The 24,076-nt window shown below is 39.5% G+C and overlaps 1 protein-coding gene across 1 annotated transcript; it reads right to left on the bottom strand.

Moving 5' to 3' along the window:
- Positions 1 to 2,944: 2,944 nt before the first annotated feature.
- Positions 2,945 to 3,247, bottom strand: LOC311188200 (small membrane A-kinase anchor protein; the record flags this gene model as incomplete). The annotated part of the gene is made up of 1 exon (XM_084259354.1): positions 2,945 to 3,247. One exon carries the CDS (start codon positions 3,245 to 3,247, stop codon positions 2,945 to 2,947), a length of 303 nt encoding a protein of 100 aa, XP_084115480.1.
- Between the last annotated feature and the right edge of the window lie 20,829 nt (positions 3,248 to 24,076).

The following is a 24,076-nucleotide window of genomic DNA, read 5'->3' as shown; positions in this document are numbered from 1 at the left end:
GACTTTTATTATATAGTTAAAAAAATTTTCACAAAAATATTTGGAAAAATACACCATCTCATAGCTGTCTTACAGAGAAAGAATTTACTAACAAAACTTGAGTTTCGCAAACAAAGATATGTAGGGACCACATCTGTACCTGTGTCCACAGCTCCACCAAAGACACGTCCTATTTGACTGGACAAGTACAGGATGAGGGTCTTACGATTAAGCAAACAATATGTATGTTTTAAATTGCTGTTCCTTGACATTATAAATTATCTCTAACTTTTGATTTCTAAAACTGTATAGTACAAAAGTGTATTTCACTCTGTCTAATAAAATGAACATACTTGAAGTGCCAATGGTAGTGAGCAAATGAGTTTCATGCTACTTCAGAGTGTTTTTAACACTAATAAGGCAATTTGACACAAATGGTTCCTTTGGGACTAAGAAAGAACATATTATCCCTTTAAAATTGTGCTTTAAGTGCTAATAACCATAGGTAGTTGGCAAAGAACTGATAAGGCAACTGAAACTGAAAGACATCTCAGATCGAAGGCCTGTAGCTGAAAGGTAAGGTCCACAGAGACACCGAAGTGGGGGCAGGCGCACTGAAGCACATCTGTGGGGTTATGTGAGTCTTTGTAAATGAGCGACTGGCACATTTCCTCTGATAATCTGCTTCCACAGTTGTCATCTGCGGTTCTTTGTCAAGCTGCCCCTGTGCTGACTGGACGTTCGAGGGAAGATACAGTGGCTGAGTGCATTTAAGTGGTAAAGAATGGAACTTCTAGCTACAGTGTCCTTAAGTTGCAAACATTGAAAATTTGTTCTTGCAGTGTATCTTCTGATGGAGCTGGACATTAGTGCTGTTTTTTGGTTCTGCATCCCCAGTTTCCTTTCTAATTTGGCCACTATTCTCAATTAATCTGTTTGTGATATAAATTAGAACCTTTCCAGTAGCTAACAATTCTTTGTCTTCGCTTTGTATGTCTCCTCCTTTCTTAAACAAGTCCTTCTACTCTTACGGTTTATGAAAGACCTTCATGATGAAGTAAATGCAATATTTAAACATGAAGGTATGAAAAGGGGAATTATCCTATAAAGATAATCTATTTTGTCATCAAGGCCAGACTACAGTTGTCCGTTGATATTCAGAGGACTTATTCCAGGAGCTCCCCTCCCAATACCAAAACTCACAGATGCTTAATTTTTTTTAAATGGCATAGTACTTGCATATAACCTATGCATACTTTAAATCATCTCTAAATTACTTATAACAATACAGTATAAATGCTCTATAGTTGTTAGAATGTATTGTTTAGGGGATGACAAAGTGTATACACATCAGTACATATGCGACCATCTACCATCATTGAGCTAACTACGTAATATGTCTTTTTCTTCCATGGTTGGTTGAATCCTGCATGTGGGACCTGTGGATACAGAAGCCTGACTAATATGTCTTGTATCACATGCAGTACAAATTTGTTTATCTTGCTCTGTCTCTTCCCTGCCCACCACTTGGTTATCCACTAACTCACTTTTAACCCTTTGCACTCCGCTGTCCCCTCTCAGGGGACATTGGTAGCCAATGTCCAGAATGGTTCGGAGTGCAAAGGGATAATTATGCAAGCCTTGTTGTTCCTCGCCCATGGTTTGACATAGAATCCAGTCAGTGTACATTTCCAAGCTAAGTCTTTGTATGTCATAAAATATTCTATAAAATGACCAGAGGCCAGGGAGTATTGCTTGCTTGGTGACAGAATTGATGACAGAGATTAGACTTCTAGTTAGTGGTGGGTCTGGCAGGTATCCCTGTTACACCCCTGGGAATCAAAGTATAATCGTTAAAATCAGAGGTAGCATTTCTGCCTGTTTACAAAGCCAAATACATATTTATCTCATTAAAGAGATCACAGGTCTTTTCCTGCCTTTCTTTAGATCTTAAGCACAAGAGTTAGGTCTTAAAGGATGTAATACACATAGCATTAAATAATTCCCTTTCCAGTTAGACTCAATGTGTACAAAACTTGATGAAACAGTAACTGTAGACTCAGTCCCACTTTTTCTCTAAGTTATGTCTTCAGGGAATGTTCAGTCTTTTGTTACACAATGATAAATCCTTATATACAATCTGTCTCACTAGTCAATAGAGAAAAGGGGTGTGCCCGTAGATCACCCCTCTGCATCTGTGAGATGGTAAAGCTCATCACACATTCAGCCCTGAACCCAGTTCTGCTTTCTACCTTGCTGAGGACTTCTATTTTCTTGTACAGGTATATCACTGGGCTTAATATGATGCAATAAACATGTCATGGCTTATGTAAATTTTACTCTATTAAGGTGCCTTATATAACAAGTCTGAGTCATCCAGTAACAGCTGTGGTTGGTTGTAACCCTGAGATTCACGGTAGTAAGTTTTGCTTTTTTCTACAAAAATATCTTAGGGACAGGGTTTTCTATCTGGGTGGCACTAATGTTTGATCACTTGTGTTAAGCAGTAGGAATTCTTGATACAAATGGCTTTGACATACTAGACCAGTAACTATTAATCACTATGGCTTGAGTGTCATTCCTTTTACAAGGACTCAAGAAAAATACTCTTCACACTTTGTATGTAAATGGAAAGAGGTGTCTTTAAAAAATAACCATTTGGAAACTTGAGCACTTTATTTCTTTGGTGATCTGCTACTAACCTTAGGAAGAAAATGCTATGACATTCAGCTGGTTACTCTGGTGCCACAGGACCTATGCTTAGCCCCTTCAACGACTAAAAATCCAAGATCAAGCAGGTAGAAATTTCTGTTAAAGACATTTCTTCTGGGTGCTCCTACACACTCTTGATGTTATCAGACACTTGTTTACATCCAGGTAGTTTCTTATATTTATTCATTCCAGTTTTTGCTCTTGCGTCATGTATTTAAACTAGCACCAACTATATCCACCGGTCAAGAGAGTGTCACTGCCCACCAGCATCAAGCCCCTCACTCTCAATGTATGGAATGTCATAGTACTTGATGTTATTGCTTGCCCACTGCTCTATGGCTTCACGCAAGATTTTCTGGGAGAGGCGGTGTGCGAATTCGAAGATCACAACGTTGGACCCTGAGGGTTCCTTCACCACTTCTTTGATATCATCTGCAGAAGCCATCCTAGGTAGAACTCTCTCTTCTGACACAAAGCTTTCTTTACTTGTATGTCGCTTATCATTCTCAAATGTGGTAGGAAATGGGAAAGTTTGTTTTGATTTCACGCAGCCCATCTTATGAAGAGCCTCGGGTGACTATTTCAACAGCATCTTTGGTAAGCGACACGTTTATCCACTTTATATTTACCACTGTTTTCCCTCTTCAGAAAGCAGTGTTTGTTTTCACCACTTGTCACATGTCCTGTTTATCTGTCAAGAGAAAGGAAGTTTCATTTTGAAATTACAGAATGCAAAACCCTATGATTTGGTAGCATGTAGAAAGTCTCCTTTACCTTACAGAAAGATGATAATCTCTCAACAAAAATGGTAAGTTGCAGAATAGGAAAACATTTTTTCAAGCTCTTGAAGTGTTTATAAAACCCAAAGTGGGAAATTTTGCTAGGTTTGATTTACTTATGTACACTACTGCTGTTTTTGTAAATGAAGTCTACTAGAACACAGCCATGATCATTTGCTTATGAATCATCTATGGCTACTCTCATGCTACAGGGGCAGGGCTGAGTAGTGGTAACTGTAATGCTTAAAAGATTTACTGTTCGGCTCTTGACAGAAAATATTTGCTGACCTTTGATCTATACTGTTAAGGAAAATACACATATTAAAACTTGCTCCAGTCTCAGACTTCATCCGTGAGCCTGCACATTTTGGGCTGCTATTAGAATCAGACTTCATTGCCAGGTTGTATTTACACAGGACTACAAAGGCTGCCATTCTGTGCAACGCTGAGATGTGCCACTGCCAACTGTAAACCAAAGTCACCTATTTTCTATTCTGAATGGATTTTTATTTATGCATACAAGAACTGGGGTACAGGCCAGAGGTGTGGGGGATGGGGTGGTGAGAGACCGAGTGAGGAGCAGAACAGGTGGATCTACTGAAATAACACTGCTGAGGGGAGCAGCGGGTGAGACAGGAGAGGTCTGCTGTGCCATGTGGGTGAGCTCCCTGGCCAGGGATCAGACTCATGCCATAGTGGCTGGCGATAGCTCGATAATGCTAACACTTTAACCCCTGTGGATTTAATTAAAATAGATTTAAGTGGAATTTCTTCTGAATTGATGGATTTAAAATTAGGGTTAAAAAGCTACCTTGCCTAAATATTTCATTCTTACTCTTACCTTGGATAGTTAGTGGACTGTAATGCTTGTGATATGTCTTCTGAGCTTCCCAAAGAGGTACTGTCACTGAGTGAACTTCCATTAAGACTTAAGGGTAACTTAAACAATACAACTTCACTGGAGGGACATCTGGTCTTTAAGTTCAGGCAAAGCCTATGAATGAGGCTATACAGCGCCTACTTGTATTGAGCCCAAAGACAGCTCTAAAAATTCGCATTATTGTTTTTTTTAATAGTTTAAAGAAGTCCAAAAGAGGTGACTGTTGTCGGGGTATTACTGCTATGCATTTTTCTCTATACCTTATACCCACACCACGTTTCCCCACTAACAAGGAGGGTGGGAGAAGGAAATCCAGCTTTCTGTTTTTGATGAAGTTTTCTATGCCCTGTTACACACTGCAGAAATGTATTTCAAAAAAAGGAAGAAGGGATGTGTGTGACGTTTGTCTTGTTTACTAAACAGAAAATGTTTTTTGGTTTTGCATCTCTAACACATAATGCTTTAACTGGTATCTATTGGTATATTTACCCTCCTCCCCAAACAAATTTAAACCTAGACCATATGCATGTGTTAAGTGTTGTACAAACCAACAGCACAAGACTGTGTGTAATCCCTGAAAGAAGAGAAACACAGGATGGTAAATTCTACAATTGATCATCCTGAGATTCTGCCTGGGGCAATCTTCAATCATTATCATGGTGAAGTTGATCACCAAGCAGAATGGAAGTTCTGCTAAGGTAAGAGGCAGAGATTGGGTTACTGAAGCAGATAGAATATATAAGCATTCAAGAGAAAGGGCAGCCATGGGAAGAGAGGTAGAAATTTGCATGGGATCTACCTGCACAAAATAGCAGGTGCTGTGGAATCCTGGGAGTTCCAGACCAAAGTGGAGAGACCTCACTGTACACTTGAAACTTTAAAAGGTTAGGAATTTAAGAAATAGGAGTGCAGAAACAACCACAGATGAACAAATGGGCCTTAGCGAATAGTCAAACAATCCCATTCTAAGGAAAACATAGTAGCCAACCCGAACCCATACATATAAATGTTGAAAACTGTCAAACTAGTAAGACCCAGATATTATCAACTGATATTTTGGCAAAGGAGCTAAGAATCTTTGCACATGTGTGGAACTACTCATCCACATGTGAAAAACCTATAGACACAGACCATACACCCTTTATAAAAATTGGATCATAGCCTTAAGTATAAAATATGAAACTAAAACTTCTAGAAGATAACATCCACAAGTTAAATCTAGATCTTGGATTTGGCATTGATCTTTCAGATATATCAAAAGTTTGATTCTTGAAAGAACTGATAATTTAAATCAAGCCATAGACTTCTTGTTTTTTTTGGCAGTCCTACAAATCAAGAAGGTGAAAAAATGTTTAACATAGTAGGAAATTGTAAATTAAAACACCAGTGAAAGTCCAAAACATTGACAATACCAAATGCTAGTGAGGATGTGAAGTAACAACTCATTGCTGGTGAGAATGCAAATGGTACAGTTTATAATAATAAATTGAACATACTCTTAACCATGCAGTCTGGTAACTGCCCAAATCAAGTGAAAAATTATCTAAAGACCTACTGCATTGATGTTTATAACAACTTTATTCATAATTGTCCAGACTTAGAAGCAACCAAGATGTCCTTTAGTAGGTGAATGGATAAATGGTGGCAAATCAGATTGTGGAATGCATACTGTTAAGGAAGCCAATCTTTCCAACAACAGGGCGCTCTGGAAAAGGTAAAACTATGGAGACAGTGAAAGGCCCAGTGGTTAGAGAATGGAGGGTTAAATAAATTGAGCACAAAGTTTTTAGTAGAATGAAGCTAGTCTTTGACATGTATTCAGTATTATGGTATTACATTGTACATTTGTCAAAATCCACAGAATATACAACACTAAGAGTGAACCCTAATGCAAACAATGTACTTTGGGTGATAATGATTATTCACTGATTGGTACAAATGTACCAAACTGGAATGAGATGTTGGTAATGGGTGAGGCTATGTAATGGGGAAAGGGAGTAGGAGATAACTATACTACAAGCACGATTTTGCTGTGAACCTAAAACTCGTCTAAAAGAATGTCCAGGGCCTCCCCTGGTGGCGCAGGCAGTTAAGCGCAGCGCTATGAAGCAGACCTCTCCTGTCTCGCCCACTGCTCCCCTCAGCAGTGTATTTCGTGAGTCTGCCTGTTCTGTTCCCCGCTCTGTCTCTGGTGAATCCTCTCACCCTCCCGTGCATCTGGCCTGTACCCCGGTTCTTGTATAAATAAATCTTAAAAAAGTCCAACTATATGCAAACAAAAGATATTGAAAAATCTGGCTGTATGCATATGAGACAAAGCAGACTTCCAGACCAGAAGTATTGCTGGAAATAAAGGGGGACATTTTATGTGTATGTGATTAATAATAGGTTCAAAATATATGAAGGAAAAACTGACAAAGGGAGAGAAAGATGATTATTCTCAGTAACTGGTAGAATATCCAAAGGAAACACAAGAATTCAAATTTTGAGTACTATGATTCAACTTAACTGACATTTATAAAGCATATATATACTCAACTAGAATTCATTCTTACCAAGTTCATATATGAAGCATTCACCAAGATGGACTCCATGATGGTCTAATAGATTTCAAAAGTGTATGTTTTCCAATTACAAGTAAATGATTTTTTAAAAATCCAAAAAAGGAACCCCCTTTTCTGCAAGGGGTTAAGTCTCAGCACTATCAAACTATCAGTAGCCACTGCAGCACAAGTTTGACCCCTGGCCAGGGAGCTAACCCACTAGCAGCAGACCTCTCCTATCTCACCCACTGCTCCTCTCAGCAGTGTATTTCAGTCAGTCTGCCTTTTCTCCTCCACTCTGTCTCTAGTGAATCCTCTCACAACCTCTACCCTACATCCCATCTCTTGTATGCATAAATAAATCTTTTTTAAAAATCCAGAAAAGCACCCAAATGTATAGAAACTGAACATCACATTTTAAAATAACCTATGGGGCAAAGGAAAACATTAAAAGTTTTGAAATGCATTATTGACAGATAAATTTATAAATTAAAAAAAAATTTGAAGATTTATTTATGCATATAAGAGATGGGGTCTAGACCCAGAGGTGGGGTGTGAGAGAAGTCACCAAAGACAGTGGGGCACAGAACAAGCAGATCTACTGAAACATGCCGCTGAGGGAAGCAGCGGGCAAGAAAGCAGTCTGCTGTGCCATATGGGGTCAGCTCCCTGGCAGGGGATTGAACTCATGTAGCAGTGGCTGGGGATAGCTTGATAGAGCTGACACTGAACCCCCTGGGAGGCCCTATAAATTTGAATTCTTGTAACAGAAAAAGTTTTAACTCAGTGATCTGATTTAAAGAAGCTAGGAAGGGAAAAGTATATGAAATCCAAAATAAGTAGAAGGAATAAAAAGGCTAGAAATTAATAAAAAACAAATGAAAGAGAAAATGAAATCAATATTGATTCTTTAAAGGGTTGCATTAAGAAAAAAGGCTACACATTATTATAGTAGTATTACCCACATTCAATACCATTAGTCAACAATACGGAAATCCTAGTCAGAGTAACAAAGGAAATAAACTGGGAAAGAAGTAAAACTGTCACTATTTGGATATGACAATATACATAGAAAATCGTAAATATTCCACTATTAGAAACAAATTGTCAGGCAACAAAATCCATATACAAAAATTTGTTTCTATATGGAAGCAACAAAGTAGAAAGCAATAGTTCTTTAAGATTTGAGTGTAAATGGGATTAAGTAGTCAGGAATACTTTTTTTCATTGTATAGGAGGTAAACACACTTTAACAGTGTTAAAATAGAAGGAAAAAAGGGGGACCCCCCCCATTGGCGTAGTGGGCACAACACTGTGAAGCTGCCCGCAGCCTCTGCAGCGCGGGTTCAATTCCCAGCTGGCCAGGGAGATGCAGAAATGGGATCAAGCAGTTAGGAATACACTTCAATTTTCATTGTATAGGAGGCAAACACACTTTAACACCGTGTTAAAATAGAAGGGAAAAGGGGAACCCCACCCCCAGTGGCGCAGAGGGCTCAGCGCAGCGCTGTGAAGCTGTCCGCAGCCTCTACAGCGTGGGCTCGAGTCCCAGATTCCCAGCTGGCCAGGGAGATGGGATTAAGTAGCCAGGTATTTTTCATTGCATAGGAGGTCAACACACTTTAACAGTGTTAAAACAGAAAAAAGGGGATCCCCGCAGTGGGCCGAGCGCAGCACCGTGAAGCCATCCACAGCCCCTGAACTGCGGGTTCGAATCCCAGCTGGCCAGGCTAGCCAGGGAGATGGGATTGAGTAGCCAGGAATATTTTTCATTGCATAGGCAGTAAACACTTTAACAGTGTTAAAACATAAGGCAAAAGGGGGGACCCCCCCAGCGGCGCGGCGCGGCGGTCCGCAGCCTCCACAACGTGGGCTCGAGTCCCAGATTGATTCCCAGAGTCCCAGCTGGCCAGGGAGATGGGATTAAGTAGCCAGGTATTTTTCATTGCATAGGAGGTCAACACACTTTAACAGTGCTAAAACAGAAAGAAAAAAGGGGGACCCCCCGCAGTGGCGCAGTGGGCTGAGCGCAGCGCCGTGAAGCCATCCGCAGCGCGGGTTCGAATCCCAGATTCCCAGCTGGCCAGGCTAGCTAGGGAGATGGGATTGAGTAGCCAGGAATATTTTTCATTGCATAGGCGGTAAACACACTTTAACAGTGTTAAAACTTAAGGCAAAAGGGGGACCCCCCCAGTGGTGCAGCGGGCCGAGCGCAGCACCAAAGCCATCCACAGCCCCCACAGCGCAGGATCGATTCCCACCCAGGTTGACAGCTAGCCAGGGAGATGGGATTGAGTATTCCTCCAATGCAGGAATATTTTTCATTGCATAGGAGGTAAACACACCCTAACAGTGTCAATTAACAGCGTTAAACAGAAGGCAAAAGGGGGAACCCTCCCCAGTGGCAGTGGGCTGAGCGCAGCCTCCACAGCACAGGCTTGATTCCCAGCTGGCCGGGGAGATGCCCACATGGCGGGCAGACCTCCCCCGCCTCGCTCGCCGCTTCCCTCAACAGTATCCTCCGCCCATTGCCTGCTGTTCCCCGCTGTCTCGTGAATCTTCTCACCCTCCCACACCTCTAGCCTATACCCCAGTTTTTGTATAGATAAAATCTTTTTAGAAAAGGAAAGAAAAGATAATCCACGCCCATGGGCTGGAAGAATTAGCATTGTTAAAAATGGCCATTTTACCCAAAGCAACACACATTTGATGTGACGCTCATCAAAACCCCACTGACATTTTTCAAGGAAACAGAACAAAGTACTGAAATTTGTATGGAATCACAAGACAAGAGATAGCCAAAATAATCAGAAAAAAGCAATGGGGCTATCATGTTGGACTTCAAACCATACTACAAAGTAGAGGTAAAAGTGTAGTACTGGAACGAAAATAAGACACAAATCAATGGAACAGAATTAGAGACCCAGAAATGAACCCACATATGCTATATGCAGAAAAAACTAGACAACTGTCTCACACTGTACACCAAACTTAATTCAAAATGGATTAAAAATTTGTAAGACCTGAACCCATAAAATAGGCAGTACATTCCAGTGATCTTAGAAATGTCTTTTGGGACTCAAAGTCCAACAGCAAGGCAAACAAGCGAAAGGATATACATTAAAATAAAAAGCACAGCAAAACAAACTGTCAGCAAAATGAAAAGAGATCTTACCATATGGAAAAAAATTAGCACATCATAACTGACAAGGGGTTCATACCTGATTTATTAAGAATTCATATGACACAAAAACCTCAGTCAAAACACGAACAGAAGGCTGAATAGTCTCCAACAAGCACATGAAAAATGCTCTCTTCATCACTTATTATCAGGGACAGGCATATCAAAACCACAATGAGTTATCACCTCATAGCTGTGACAGTAGCCTATTATCCAAAAGACCACAAATAACATGTGTTGACAGGGAGGGGTGTCAGTACTGTTGGGAGCAATGTAAAATTGATGTAGCCTCTATGGAAAACAGTTTGAAGGTGCCTCAAAAAATAAAATTAACACATGATCTAACAATTCTACTTTAGGTACTATGAAAAGAATATTAAAACACTAATTTGAAAAGGTATCTTTGTATGTATCAAAGTTGTGCATATATGTTCACTGCATATTATTTACAGCAGCCATGATATGAAACCATCTAAGTATCAAATGCCAGATGACTAAAGATATGGTATGTATACACCATGGAATACTACTCAACTCTTTTAAAGATGAAATCTTGTCATTTGCAACATGCATGGCATTTGAGGTGATGAGGCTAAAGTGGAGGTAATTCAGAAGCAGAAAGACAAATACTGATTTCACTCATGTATGGAATATAAAGAAAGCAAAGGAGAAGACAACTGAGATTACTAAACTAGAAGGGTTTGGAGCAAAGGGGAGGGGTGTCCCAATGACCATGGTGAGGGGTTTATTGATATATTGGTGGTGGATATGGTATGATTAGATACTTTATGTTGAAGAGGTGTGAACTTGAAAATATATATAGTGATGTAGACTAATGGTAAACATTCTAGTAAAAAAAAAATTTTTAAGGACATTACCACAGGGCTCCCTGGTGGCACATGGGTAAAGTCTCAGTGCTATCCAGCTGTCACCAGCCACTGCAGTGGGTGTTCGATCCCTGGCCAGGGAGCTGACCCACATGGCACAGCAGACCTCTCCTGTCTTGCCCGCTGCTCCCCTCAGCATTGTGTTCAGTAGACCTGCCTGTTCTGCTCCCCACTCTGTCTCTAGTGAATCCTCTCACCCCTGCACTTCCGGCCTAGAATCCAGTTCTAATATGTATAAATAAAAAAATCTTAAAAAAAAATAAAGGACTTAATATAGATCCTAAATACATTAAAATACTAACAAGGGAATATTAAAAATAACTTTTGTGCCAATACTAAATTACCAAAAGTGTTGTAAGAGAAAACGGAGTCTGATAGTCCAATATCAAAGAAATCAAATTTGTAAATTAAACCCCCCCACACCCTACCCCCCCACACCCCCACCAAAAAACTCCCAGGCACAAATGACTACACTAGAACTATAAATTCCATCAAACACCTCAGGAAGAAATAATAACCTTACCAACTCCAGAAAAATAGAGAAGGGGAAACACTTCCAAATTCATTTTCTGTATGAGGTCTAGATTACTTTGTTAACCACAGCAAGACAATTCAAGAAAACTCTAAGCCAGTATTCCTCAGGCCCACAGAACCAGGTAACATTTTTGTAAGTGGCAAACTGAATTATTTGTAAATTGGATAATACACCATGACCACGTGGGGTGTATGCCAGGAATTCAAGACATGCAGCATAAAATTCAAAAGTCAATAAATAGGGTTAATTATATTAACATAAAGAGAAAAACCGATCATCTTTATGGGAGCAATGTGGGTCATGTGGTAAGATGATAATGATCATCTCTAGATGCAGAAAAGCACTTGATAAAACCACGATAAAAATCCTCAAACTAGCAATAGGAGGAACTCCTTCAAGCCTGGGTTAAACAATGGTGAAAGACAACACTTTCTCCCCGTAACAGGAACACAGCAATTGTACATTCCATTTCTATTAATACCGTACTGGAGGGAGGGAAGAAATACAAAGCGTAAAAACTGACAGGAAGATAAAGAAGATTGCCTGTTTGGAGATGACATGATTATATGTAGAAAATCCTAAAGCTTATGTAAAAAATTACTGGAATAGGATTAGCAAGGTCTCAGAATGAAATTGATCTGTAAAAAGTAATAGTTGGTTTTTATATATCACTTAGTTGAAATTAACCTCACTTGCAGTTGCATAAAAAATATGATTACTTAGGGATTTTATGTTGTATATGTAGTACATATGCATAAAAGATACAAACCGTTACTGAGAAAATGTAAAAAACCTATATAGAAGAATATATTGTCAAGTCTCCACAAATAAATTTAACAAGTAACTGATCTAGGATAAGTACCAAACTCAAAAGAGTAACAAGCCCACCAATTAAAAAATGGATAAAGGATTCGTTTAGACATTTCACCTAAGACCACTAATGCATGGCAAGTAAGTACATAAAAATAAACGTTCAACATCATTAGAACTGCTAGAGAAATGGAACCCTGGTAGGTAACACACCTATTAGAATGGGTAAAGAAAAAAATAGAGTGCCAAATGCAGAGCAGCTAGAAATTCCATACACTGCTACCGGGAGTACAAAACGGCACAGCCACTCTGGGGAAGAGTTTAGCAGTTTCTTATAAAGTTGGAATATCCACTTACCACATGACCCAGCAGTCCCACCTCTAGGTTACTTTAGTAATTTCATTACTAAAGAAATGAAATTTATATTCACATAAAAAACTATTCACAGATGTATATTGCAGCTTATTCATAATTGCCAAAAGTTGAAAACAAACATTCTGATAACCAATATGGCTAACCCAAATGCATTATGCTAACTGAAAGATGCTAGTCTTAAAAGGTTACACATTGCATGGTTCTATGTATGTGATGTTCTGAAGAAGGTGAAACTATAGGGACAGACAACAAATGTACTTACCATGAGTTATAAGCCAGGAGGAGAGAGTAGCCACAAAAGAGCAGCAGGAACTTTTTTGGGTGATAAAACTGTTGTATATACTCATTGTGGTGGTGGTGACTCTGTGAATCTACATATACATTAAAACTCATAGAACTGTTCAATGTAAAATCAGTTTTACTGTGTGTAAATTTAAAAGGTATTTTCAAAATCACATGCAATAATAGCATTACACACCCAGTAGGATTGCTAAAATTTGAAAGCTGAACAATGTCTAGTGTTGGTGAGAATCTACATATACATTAAAACTCATAGAACTGTTCAATGTAAAATCAGTTTTACTGTGTGTAAATTTAAAAGGTATTTTCAAAATCACATGCAATAATACCATTACACACCCAGTAGGATTGCTAAAATTTGAAAGCTGAACAATGTCTAGTGTTGGTGAGTATGTGGACTGCTGGTGGGAGCAGAAAAGAGTACAAGTACTTAAAAAACTGGTAGTTTCTTAAAAGTTAACTAGGCACTTGCCCAATGAACCAGTCATTTCATTTCTATGATAAATGAAAACTTAGCCATACCCTTAGCAGATTTCACAATGGCCAAAGCTGGAAACAACCCATGTCCATTGAGTATTCCAGAAGATGGGATACTCTGACAATAAAAAATGAACTACTGATACGCGCAACAACATGGTGAACCTCAGAAATATATTGAGCAAATACAAAAGACTTCTGTGAATTTTATGAATGGACAATATTAATGCCATGAATAGAAATCATAACATGGTTCTTTTGGAGGGGTGGTAAGAGCTGCTGGAAGAGCACAAACTTTTCAGGCAAAGGAAATGTTCTCTATCTTGATTGAATGTTGACTGCTTGGGTGTTTACATTTGTCAAAACTTGTCATACTGCACCTTTAACATCTGCATATTTCACTATAATTTTTACTTCAATAAAGTATACAAAAGTTTTTTTTTTTTTTTAGAACCTTCTGGAAGACTGGTTATGTATACCTGAAAAAGACTACCTACTTGAATCAGTCACATCAAGTTTTAAAATTCTATTTAAAGCCTAAAAGTCCAGCTCTTAAAATGCTCGGGAGCACACAGAGCAGCATGTGGTGCTGTCAGATCCTGTGATAGGCCTCCTGATTTTTTTGTTCTTACACTGTCCTGAAATCAGTCCAAATTTAGTGGTTATGTACTTCTGGCCCTACAGAAGAGCAAGATGTCTCTATCCACAATTGACAGCTTTTTCTTACTTCCTCTGAGAACTTATACTTTGATTTGGAATCATGGCAAAAAAGAAATCAATTTGGAAAGTGAATACAAGATTATTTTGTCCTTATGTTCCTGAACTTGGGGGGCGGGGTGGAAGGGGCAGGATGCATAACTCCCAAAGAACTCAGTAGTGATACTCCATCCTCCACATTTTCTTTAGTCTGAGGTCATCTCTAGTCTGTAGGAACTCAGAATACCTAGATAGTAAAATTTTTATGCTTTCTAACCTTCAGCTGGTTTAGTCATAGTGCTTCTGTAGTTGTTCATCACGTTAGTGTACTGAGTGATAGTTACCATCTCCTTCCTCCCTACTAATGGCTGAAGTAGACACACGGGCCTGGCTGTTTGCACCAGCAGAGAAAACTAACCAAGGAGATCACAGGGCAAGTAAGCATGGAGCTCCCAGTCCTTATTCCAGGCTTTTGGAGTAGGAGCCTGGAAACTATAAAAATCCTAACATGGTTGATACTTGATCCAATCACAGCTTATTTTAAGTGGTAAACATCCTTCCCCTTTGGAATTTATAGAACTTCCTCTAATTCTGACTTTGAATTCTCACCAGTGAAGACTAATACAGTTCTTTCTCAGGATCTCTTGTAACTCTGCTGACTGTCCAGTCCTTCACCTGGTCTCCCGCAGCAGATTCTTTATGGCTCAGAATTTCCCAAGCTCCCAAGCAGACCCTACCCTGAGTACCTGCCAACTCGCCTTCCAGTCCTAGCTTGGGTGGAAGACACACAATCATGTCACCAGCTGATCAGTTGGTCCAGAAGCGGAATTGCTTATCCCATGCTCAGAGGAGATGCACTTGCCCTGACAGAACAGGACTGGTAAACTGCTCCACATTTTTGTTGATCAGATTTTAGTTCTGTGCTTTCTATCCCATAATAAGCTCTTGAGATTTAGCATGAGTAAAGAAGTACAATCCTTAAAGGAAAATCAGAGCCAAAATGAAAGCATTTATGCTGCTACTGTTCTTAGTAACTATTTGAATATTTGATAGGTATCTTAAAAGGCAACTGCAATCCCAACCATTATACCACTGAAGAATAAATAAGCTTTGCATAATTTGTGTCCCTCTTAAGATCACTGATTCATAATGAGGAACAAATTTTTAGTAACATTAGCTATTAATGCTTAAGTCAATAGGTTAGCAGATTATCATTGGCTTTCTTAGAGTAGAACTTACGACTAGCTGTCCTGAGACAATTCTTCAACTGCATGATTCATCTGTCAAGGTGGAAGTGACAATGTCCATGAGTTGAGACAGAAAAAATATTTGATATTAACCAAGAAAAGTACTTTGACTCTTGTCATTTTTAGTTGGCTGATTACAAGAATTTAAATTTTTAAAAGTACATTTTTCAAAAATATTGAAAATCAGGTTTTTTTATATTTTAGGATATAATTTTAAAAATACACTAAGAGTTATCAGTGAGAACTTTCCTTAGTTTGTCAGGTTTTATTGAGTTTCTATTTATATTTAGAACTAATGTCCATCGATGTAACTGCCTTCAAAATTAAAAGAATATAATTGAAGACAGTGACTGGGAGTGAGATGACAAGTTATTCTGGCTACAAGCTGTGCAATGCCCTGAGAGACTCCTTTGTTTTATTCTTGCCCTAAGGGTAAAGTGACCAATGTTCATACTGTTTCCAGCCCCAAACAATAAAATCTAAGGGTACATTTCCTCCTGCCACTTCCCCTTTTCCCAGTGCACGCACATGCGTGCACACACACACACACACCATAGTCATGTGAAGAAAAGAAAGCCCCTTTAACTTGTTTCCCTCAATATTACTTTGAAAGGTCCACCTGTATATAAACTCAGGACACAGCGCTGGTACGTCCTCATGGATGGGTAATGCAACTACTAGGTCTTCTACTGGGCCTTCAAACACAGGATGCTCCCCGCAGCCCGTTGTTACTGTTCATTCGGAGCTGTTGGCCTCCACCCCGGTGCGGTGTCATCAGACTGGGCCTGAGGAGTAAGCTCCTTGGGAACATGCCAGGTAGGGTGGCACACACGCCAAAAAAAATGCCGTAACTTAAATATGAGTTTGATTCTAGCCAAAGCAAAACAAACAAACAAAAAAACCACAAAAACTAACTTCTAAAATCTGCTCTAGAAATGAAGAGCCCACTAAAACCTGAAAGTTGATCTTCAACACTAGATGACACAGATGGATTATATTGTATTATTTCATGTCTTACTCTGAACCTTTAAACAGACTTCTAAGATGTTTGCTATCTGAAATTATAAAAGTCCCTAGCCCTGAATTAATGCAAATCTCTGTAATGAAAACCACATGCTATTCTTTAAAAAAAAAACCCAAAAACCTTATAGGTATGTATATATAGTATCTTTTGAATTCTGATGTCGCTGCAGCTAATAAAAAATGTCAATTCATTTAAAAATAAAACTTCCTGGGCCTCCCCTGGTGGCACAAGCTATTGAGCGCAGCGCTATGAGGCTATCCACAGCCTCTGCAATGTGGGTTCGATCCCAGCCAGCCAGCGAGAATCCCACATGGCGCAGCAGGCCACTCCTGTCTCACCCACCGCTCCCCTAGGCAGTGCTCTCGGTCTGTCTGCCTGTTCTGTTCCCCGCTCTGTCTCTGGTGAATCCTCTCACCTTCCCATGCCTCTGGCCTGTACCCCGGTTCCTGTATGCATGAATAAATAAATCTTTAAAAAAAAATACAACTTCCTAATAGCATGTTGGTCATTACTTGTTCTCTAATAATAGGTACAGAGTCTACTTTCTTGCAGGGCTCTGATGACTGGATGACAGAGGTCTTCTGTACTGGGCGTACTGAGAATCTCCGAGTTAGACTTACTAAATTCTTAACAGGGTCAAATGGTACCAGTTAAAGTAGCAAACAGAAAAGAACTCAAATTTAATATTCTCACCAAAAAGTAAAAGCTTGAAAATACAATAAATATGACTGGTCTGAAGGTCTCCTAAACAGCACTACTGTACAGTCTTTGGAAACTGATTTCATCCTCTGTGCACAGAACACATACAGCGTGCAGCTGCTCACAACCCAGCCGTCCAGAACGACTCCTCATGAAGTCACAGTTGGGCCAAATTTTCTCAATAGAGGTAGAGAAAATAACATTGTTAAGTGAAAGGACAATGTTCCAGATTCTAATAAACCAGAGTAGAGCTGTGTGTTCTGACTTCATCTGTGACTAGGAAATTATCTTAGATGCTCCTCATAAAAATTAAGTGAGCTTTATGGAAACATCTGGAACTATCTTGACCATTGAAAGGTGTTTGGTATTTCCTTCTCCTGGATTACCCTCTAAACTTACTAATCGAGTTGATTATTTTAAAGTGCTTTAATTATATAATTATTATAAGCTTATCATTAAGAATTCTAGTTTGAATTATAATGTAATAATGTCAACATTTAGGATTTTGAACAGAATCAGGTGATAGATCTAAGTCATCTCAGTTACCAGGTCCTCCAGGTGAAGATGAACAAGCATTTCCCTCGGCCTTCAGGGCTTTATTCGGGGACCATGTCTGGCTTCACCTGATCACTGTTTATGAATACTGAACTTCAGATTGTAGTTACTCCTCAGCACTATACTGTAAATCCTTGCAGTAAATTAAGAGCAGTTTCTGAACCAACTAGTTGGGTGGGGAAAACTAGTTGAAGAAAACCTGATTTAGAACATTGTAGGGTAAGGTAAAAAGTATCAGCCTTTTCTGCCCTCCCGCCATCAGGATAGATGATGGATCTGCGGTCCCGAATGCATGCCCGATGGCGGGCACCTGGAGTGGAGTGTGGGCATAGGTAGATGGGATTCACCTGGGCTAAGACTGGGCTTTTAAGGGCGGCGTCACAGGGACGCCAGCAGAAGCTTAGAAGAGAAGCAGCAGAACCACGAGAGCAGCAGAGATCACCAGAAAGAGTAAAGACTTGCTGGGGGCTGGGAGGCCTGCCAGCCTCCCGGCCCCCCAGTACCCCTGCCTGCTGTGTGCCTGGTAAATCCCAATAAAAGCCTGAAAAGTCACTGAAGGCTCCAGGACTCTCTCTTCTCCTTACCCCGTCTGCTCGGGTCCTAGAGCTCTTGCTCCATGTCCTCCTGCCCTTACAAACATGAAAGTTTATAAAACATGTAAACCTGACACTCGTTTCTTGGTCATGTCCTGTCCTAGTCACATGATACATCTACATTCCTAGTACATAAATTAAGCTTAAGCTCCCTAAAATTCTGAAGCCAGAATTTTAGCAACTGTTGGGGGGGAGGGTGAGGGGTAGTGTGAAAGGGGAGAGAACTAGGTAGCAATATCAGAATTTTGTCTTTAGTTTGTTACAGCTGGGCTGTTCTTCAGATCTGGTAGTTGAAACTAGCAATCTAAACTTGAAATCAGCATGGAATCAAAATAAATACAAAAGTACTCAGTTCTCAACTCACTGCATCCTTATATGCTAAGCCAAAATTTACTTCAGTCTCCTATCTCGCATTTATAAAATGCTTTTTCTCTTAAAAGGGCTTTCTTACCATTTTTTTTTTAAACAGAAAGGAATTACTTTGCCTCACTTTACAAAATACATTGATGTGTAACTTAAGTAAGTTAAATATCCTGCCAGAGGAAGCATGTGGCTTTGATAACATTGTATCAGAGACCAATGGCACTGCCTGTTCTAAAACCCACATGTTCTGGTTCTGGTTCCAGAGATCTTGCTGCTTTGTCACAGTGCTTCCCTTTCAGCTTGCATGACATGTGTTAATTCAAATAAATGACCTAATTATGGAACAATTTATTTTATAAATTATGGAACAATATTATTTTATGCAAAACTATTGTTAACCTGTGAGAATGACCTATCTACAGCAGTGAGACCAGAAACGTGTAGTTGAGGATGTGGAAAAAAGCAGCCCTCCTACACTGTTGTGGGAATGTAGACTAGTCCAGGTCTATGGAAAACAACATGGAGATTTCTCAAAATATTCAAACTATGTCTACCAAGTGATCCAGCAATTCACTCCTAGGCATCTACTCCCATAATGCAAATTCTAATTCAAAGGGATATATACACTCCTATGTTCAAGGAAGCACTATTTACAAAAGCCAAGATAAGGGAGGTGCTCCCTGGTGGCGCAACGGGTTAAGTCTCAGCATTACGAAGCTATCGGCAGCCACAACAGCACAAGTTAGAACCCTCGACAGGGAGATACCCACATGGTGCAGCAGACCTCTCCTGACTGCTCCCCTCAGCAGTGTATTTCAGTCAATCTGCCTCTCTCTCCCCACTCTGTCTCTGGTGAATCCTCTCACTGTGCCCCACCCACCCCCTGCACCTCTGGCCTACACCCCAGCTCTTGTATGCATAAATAAATCTTAAAAAAAAAAAGCCAAGATAAAAACACAACTTAAGTGTCCATCTACAGATGAGTAGATTAAGATGTTTATATACACAGTGGGTTACTATTCAGCTATTAAAATATAACCTGCCATTTGCAACAACATAGATGGAACTAGAGGGAATTATGTTAAGCAAAATAATTCAGAAGGAGAAAGACAAATAGTGGATGATTTCACGCATGTGGAAAATAAAACACAAAGTAAAGGAATAGACAAACACAAAACAAACCCTTGAAATCTGACAGCTGAACTGAGGCTACCAAAAAGGGAGTATGGGGGCATAAAAGCTAAAAAGGGGAACAGGCTCAGTCGACTCTGGTGAAAGATTACTGGTACGTTAGTGCTGAGTGCAGTGTGAGAACACACTTTGTAGAGGTGTGAACCTATACCCTGAAACACGTCATAAATCAATGGTAGCTTAATAAACAATTTAAAAATAAAAATGAGATTTTTAAAAAAGAACTGTGTTAAATGGGTGGAATGCAATGAGCACTCTCAAGCACAGGTGTTAACATGTAAATTGGTTCAAACATAGTAATTCATGTGACGCTCTAACCCCACCTTCTAGGAATCTACCCTAAAGAAAAGCTCAAAGCTGCTGACAAACATTAAAATTTTCATAAACTTCTCTTTACAATAAGAGAAACTGAAAAAAACCTACATATCCAACAACAGAGATTTGTTATATGTCTATATCCTGGAATGTTATGGAACTGTTAAATAATTATGGTAGATGACATCTTAAGTGGCCTTCAATAATCCCTGCCTCCTGGAGTTCCAGCCCTTGTTTAATCCCTTCCCCTTAAGTAGGATTAAGAGAATAAAGCAAAAGTGATGGGATGTCACTTTCAAAATGAAGTTTCAGAGACCATGACTTCTGCACTGCTGCCGTACGCAGAGGCCCGTGAGGCAAGGAACTGAGAGCTCTCTGAACAGTGTGCAAGGAACTGGACTGTCCCCCAGTAAAGTGTTCAGATAAGACCACAGCCCCAGCTGACAGCTTGAGTGGGAGAGGCCTTGAGCAGAGGCATTCAGCTAAACTGTGCCCAGATTCCTCATCCAAAGGGATTACGTATTCAATACATTTGTTATTTTAAGCCACTAAATTATGTAGAGTTCATAATACAAAAATGTTTTAAAAGAATGTTAGTAAAAAGAATATTTACTGGCCTCCCTGGTGGCGCAGAGGGTTGAGCGCAGTGCTGTGGGACTGGCCACAGCCTCTGCAGCGTGGGTTTGATTCCCGGCTGGCTGGCGAGATACACACATGGCGCGGCAGACCTCTCCCGCCTCGCCCGCTGCTCCCCCCAGCAGTGTTTCTGGTCCGTCTGCCAGTTCTGCTCCCCACTCTGTTTCTGGTGAGTTCTCTCACCCTCCCACGCCTCTGGCCTGTACCCCAGTTCTTGTATAAATAAATAAATCTTAAAAAAAAGAATATTTACTAACATGAGGAAATGCTCATGTTTTTAAATCACTTATCAAATGGTTTAACCATAGCAAAGAAAAAAAAAAATCACACCTTTAATAAAAGCTTTGCTTAAAGACATGTATTATACTCACACATGAACAATTCCCCACAAAACTTGAAATATTTTCAAGACCATTATGTCTTCCTTGTAATATTATGTAATATAATTTAGAATGAAATTATCATTAGCTAAAGAAGTGATACCAAACACTGAAAATACTACAATCTTCCTCCTATAGTAGAAAAATTTAAAGAAGATTCATCCAAGTTTTTACAGCAGATAATGTTAATTTTTAAAAGCAGAAAACTATAATATACATGTAATGATTCCATTTTTAAATATATATAATAGAAAATTAATTATCAAAAAATAATAACTCGATGCAATATATTTCTCCTGCTTCAAACCCAGATTTAATGCTAACCCATTTTGTGAGGAGACAAAATAGCACAGCACCAGCTATCACCATCTAGGTGACAACACTCAATTAGCAAATAAAAATGGTCAAACAGGACTATGTCCAATTGGACTACATATCTTTGAAAAAAAAAAAAACAAAAAACAACAAGAAGCTGCTGCTATCCTGAGTCAAGTGAGAGGGTTAAACTAACACAAGATTCTGTCAGAATAAGTCTGTGAGGGGACATGGCTGATGGCCTCCCTCCATGGCCCTGGTTCCAAAAGATCAGCTTTACACAGATGGCCTGTCTTACATAAACTCACTATTTACCACCTGTGATTTACCTAAATCATCCTGAATCTTACATTCGAGCCTTTGCCAACTTTGAGGGCAGTTTATGATGTTATTTTTAAATATGCTAAGCATAGAATGCTTTTTACTAATCTAAAGTTAGTAGGAAAGGCAAAGGTTTAGATTTTCGGACTTGATAAATTCAGTGTTTGCCAAGGTGTTTCTGACGAGTGTAGATCGGTAGTTCATCCAAAACCCTGACCAAGGTTCTTTTAAAAAATGACACCTTGATTTAAAACATCACATTTCAAAGGCTCCACTAAGCATAATGACTTTATATTCAAAAGCAGTGTCTAAGATTGCTTTACTTCTCACAGGCTTTTCTGTAAGTTTCACTGAGCCTAAAGAGAGAAAAATATCATCTACAACAAATTTGTCATTTAGAGGTGAGAAAGTCAGAAAAACCAATAGATTCTGCTTAGAGTTCTTAAATGGCTTCTGACTAGGTAAGTGGTGCGCTCTAATCACCAATGGGACCACAGGCATTTTACATTGCTTCCCTGAGACTGTTTCCTTGTGCCCCAAATTCCTCCATGAATAATAATAAAGAGAAACAGAGCACATGGAAATGTAACTGCTATTCTGCTACAATCATTAAAGGAGTACATTACTAAAGCTGATAATGAAGTAGGGAAGAAGGAAGAAAAAACTCAGAAGAGCTGATATCTAAGGTTATGCATACATCCTGGATTTGAATTCTCCATTCCCCCACACAAAAGTCCAACCCTATCCACCGACAGTCCAATCTCAAAATCTTTCTCAAAGGTGAAAATCATATACTTCAAAACGTGACCCTTAAAAAGTTGTAGATCCTTGTGTAATGACATTAAAATATGAATGCATTTCCTATTCCATTGGAATGAATGGTGTATTTGTCAGTATCCCAAGCCTATGAGTCTGCATTACTCAAGTCTGAACTTTAATAGGTAGTTTCTAATTCTAATTTCTGATTTTTAATAGGTAATTTCTAATTCTGATTGGTGCAAAATAGTACCTCATCACTCTAGACGATCAAGTTCTCTTAACTGACATTTTCTGAGCCATTAAATGTTCTTTACCTTAAGTATCATTAAAGAATTTAAAGGGGATCAGTTTGCACCCCAAATGTGCCACATTGTCATAAGGATTGTTGTGAGCTAAAGGCAATTAGTCTCCCCTCTTGCTCCAAAAGTATATGTTACGCTTTGAAAAAGCATCTCTCCCCATTTCAGGAAAAGAACACCTGAAACAACTCAACGCTGGAGACTACTCTTATCTGCATAACAAGCCTTGTTTGTTATAATTTCCTGGTCACCTTTCCGTAAAGTACCCCCACCTGAGCCTCAGCCTCCTTTTCTAGGTTTGTCTAGAGGTTTGTCTAACCTCTTCTCCAAATTTCCTCCCCATTTGTGGGCCTCCCCGGTGGCGCAGCGGTTGAACGCTGGGTTGCGAAGCTGCCCGCGGCCTCTGCGGCGCCGGTTCGATCCCCGGCTGCTCCCCGGTCACCAGAGGAGGATCCCACATGGCGCGCAGACCTCTCCTGCCGCCCGCTGCTCCCCTCAGCAGTGTACTTTGGTCCTTCTGCCTGCCTGCTCTGCTTCTGGCTCTGGTGAATTCTCTCATCCTCTCGCGCTTCTGACTGTACCCAGTGCATGTATAAACAAAAACAAATAAATAAAACATGCCTCTATTAAAAAAAATAAAAATTTCCTCCCCATTTGTTATGATGGCATGTAAACTTCCGAGTCTAACCATTTCCTTGAATCACTTTCTTTGTGTACACAGAAACAACTACACTTTTTTGTTTTCTCTTATTAACTTACTATCAGTTTGATTTGCAGGCCCAGCCAATGAACTTAAAGAGGGTAGTTTTTTTTTCCTTCCTTATAAATTCAAGATTAGTCTCTTTATTATGTAGGGAAACCACTTCAAGTATTTTAGAACAAGTAGGAGGCATAAATAATAAATGAAAAGAGTGTTAAGTGCTATGCATTAAATTATATTCCAGGCAGTAATATATATATATAATATATATATGTCTCAATACTTAAAGAAACCATTATTCTTATGTGTAGACATGGGAAAACAGTGTCCAAATACACCAACTCTGGGTCAAAGAACCAAGAATTCAGAAAGTCTTGCTTTTTTTAGAGCCTAATCATTCTTTCATGATCCATATACCACACTCCTCAGTAGCACAGATCTGTTCTCTGGGACTCACAGTCTATCAGGGGGTTGGGGAAAGAAATGTATTTAATTTTTAAACATTTTTTAAAACCCTGAATTGGA

The sequence above is a fragment of the Talpa europaea genome, assembly GCF_964194135.1.
Source record: "Talpa europaea genome assembly, chromosome: 1".
Lineage (NCBI taxonomy): Eukaryota > Metazoa > Chordata > Mammalia > Eulipotyphla > Talpidae > Talpa > Talpa europaea.
This window is presented reverse-complemented; position numbering and strand designations above follow the sequence as displayed.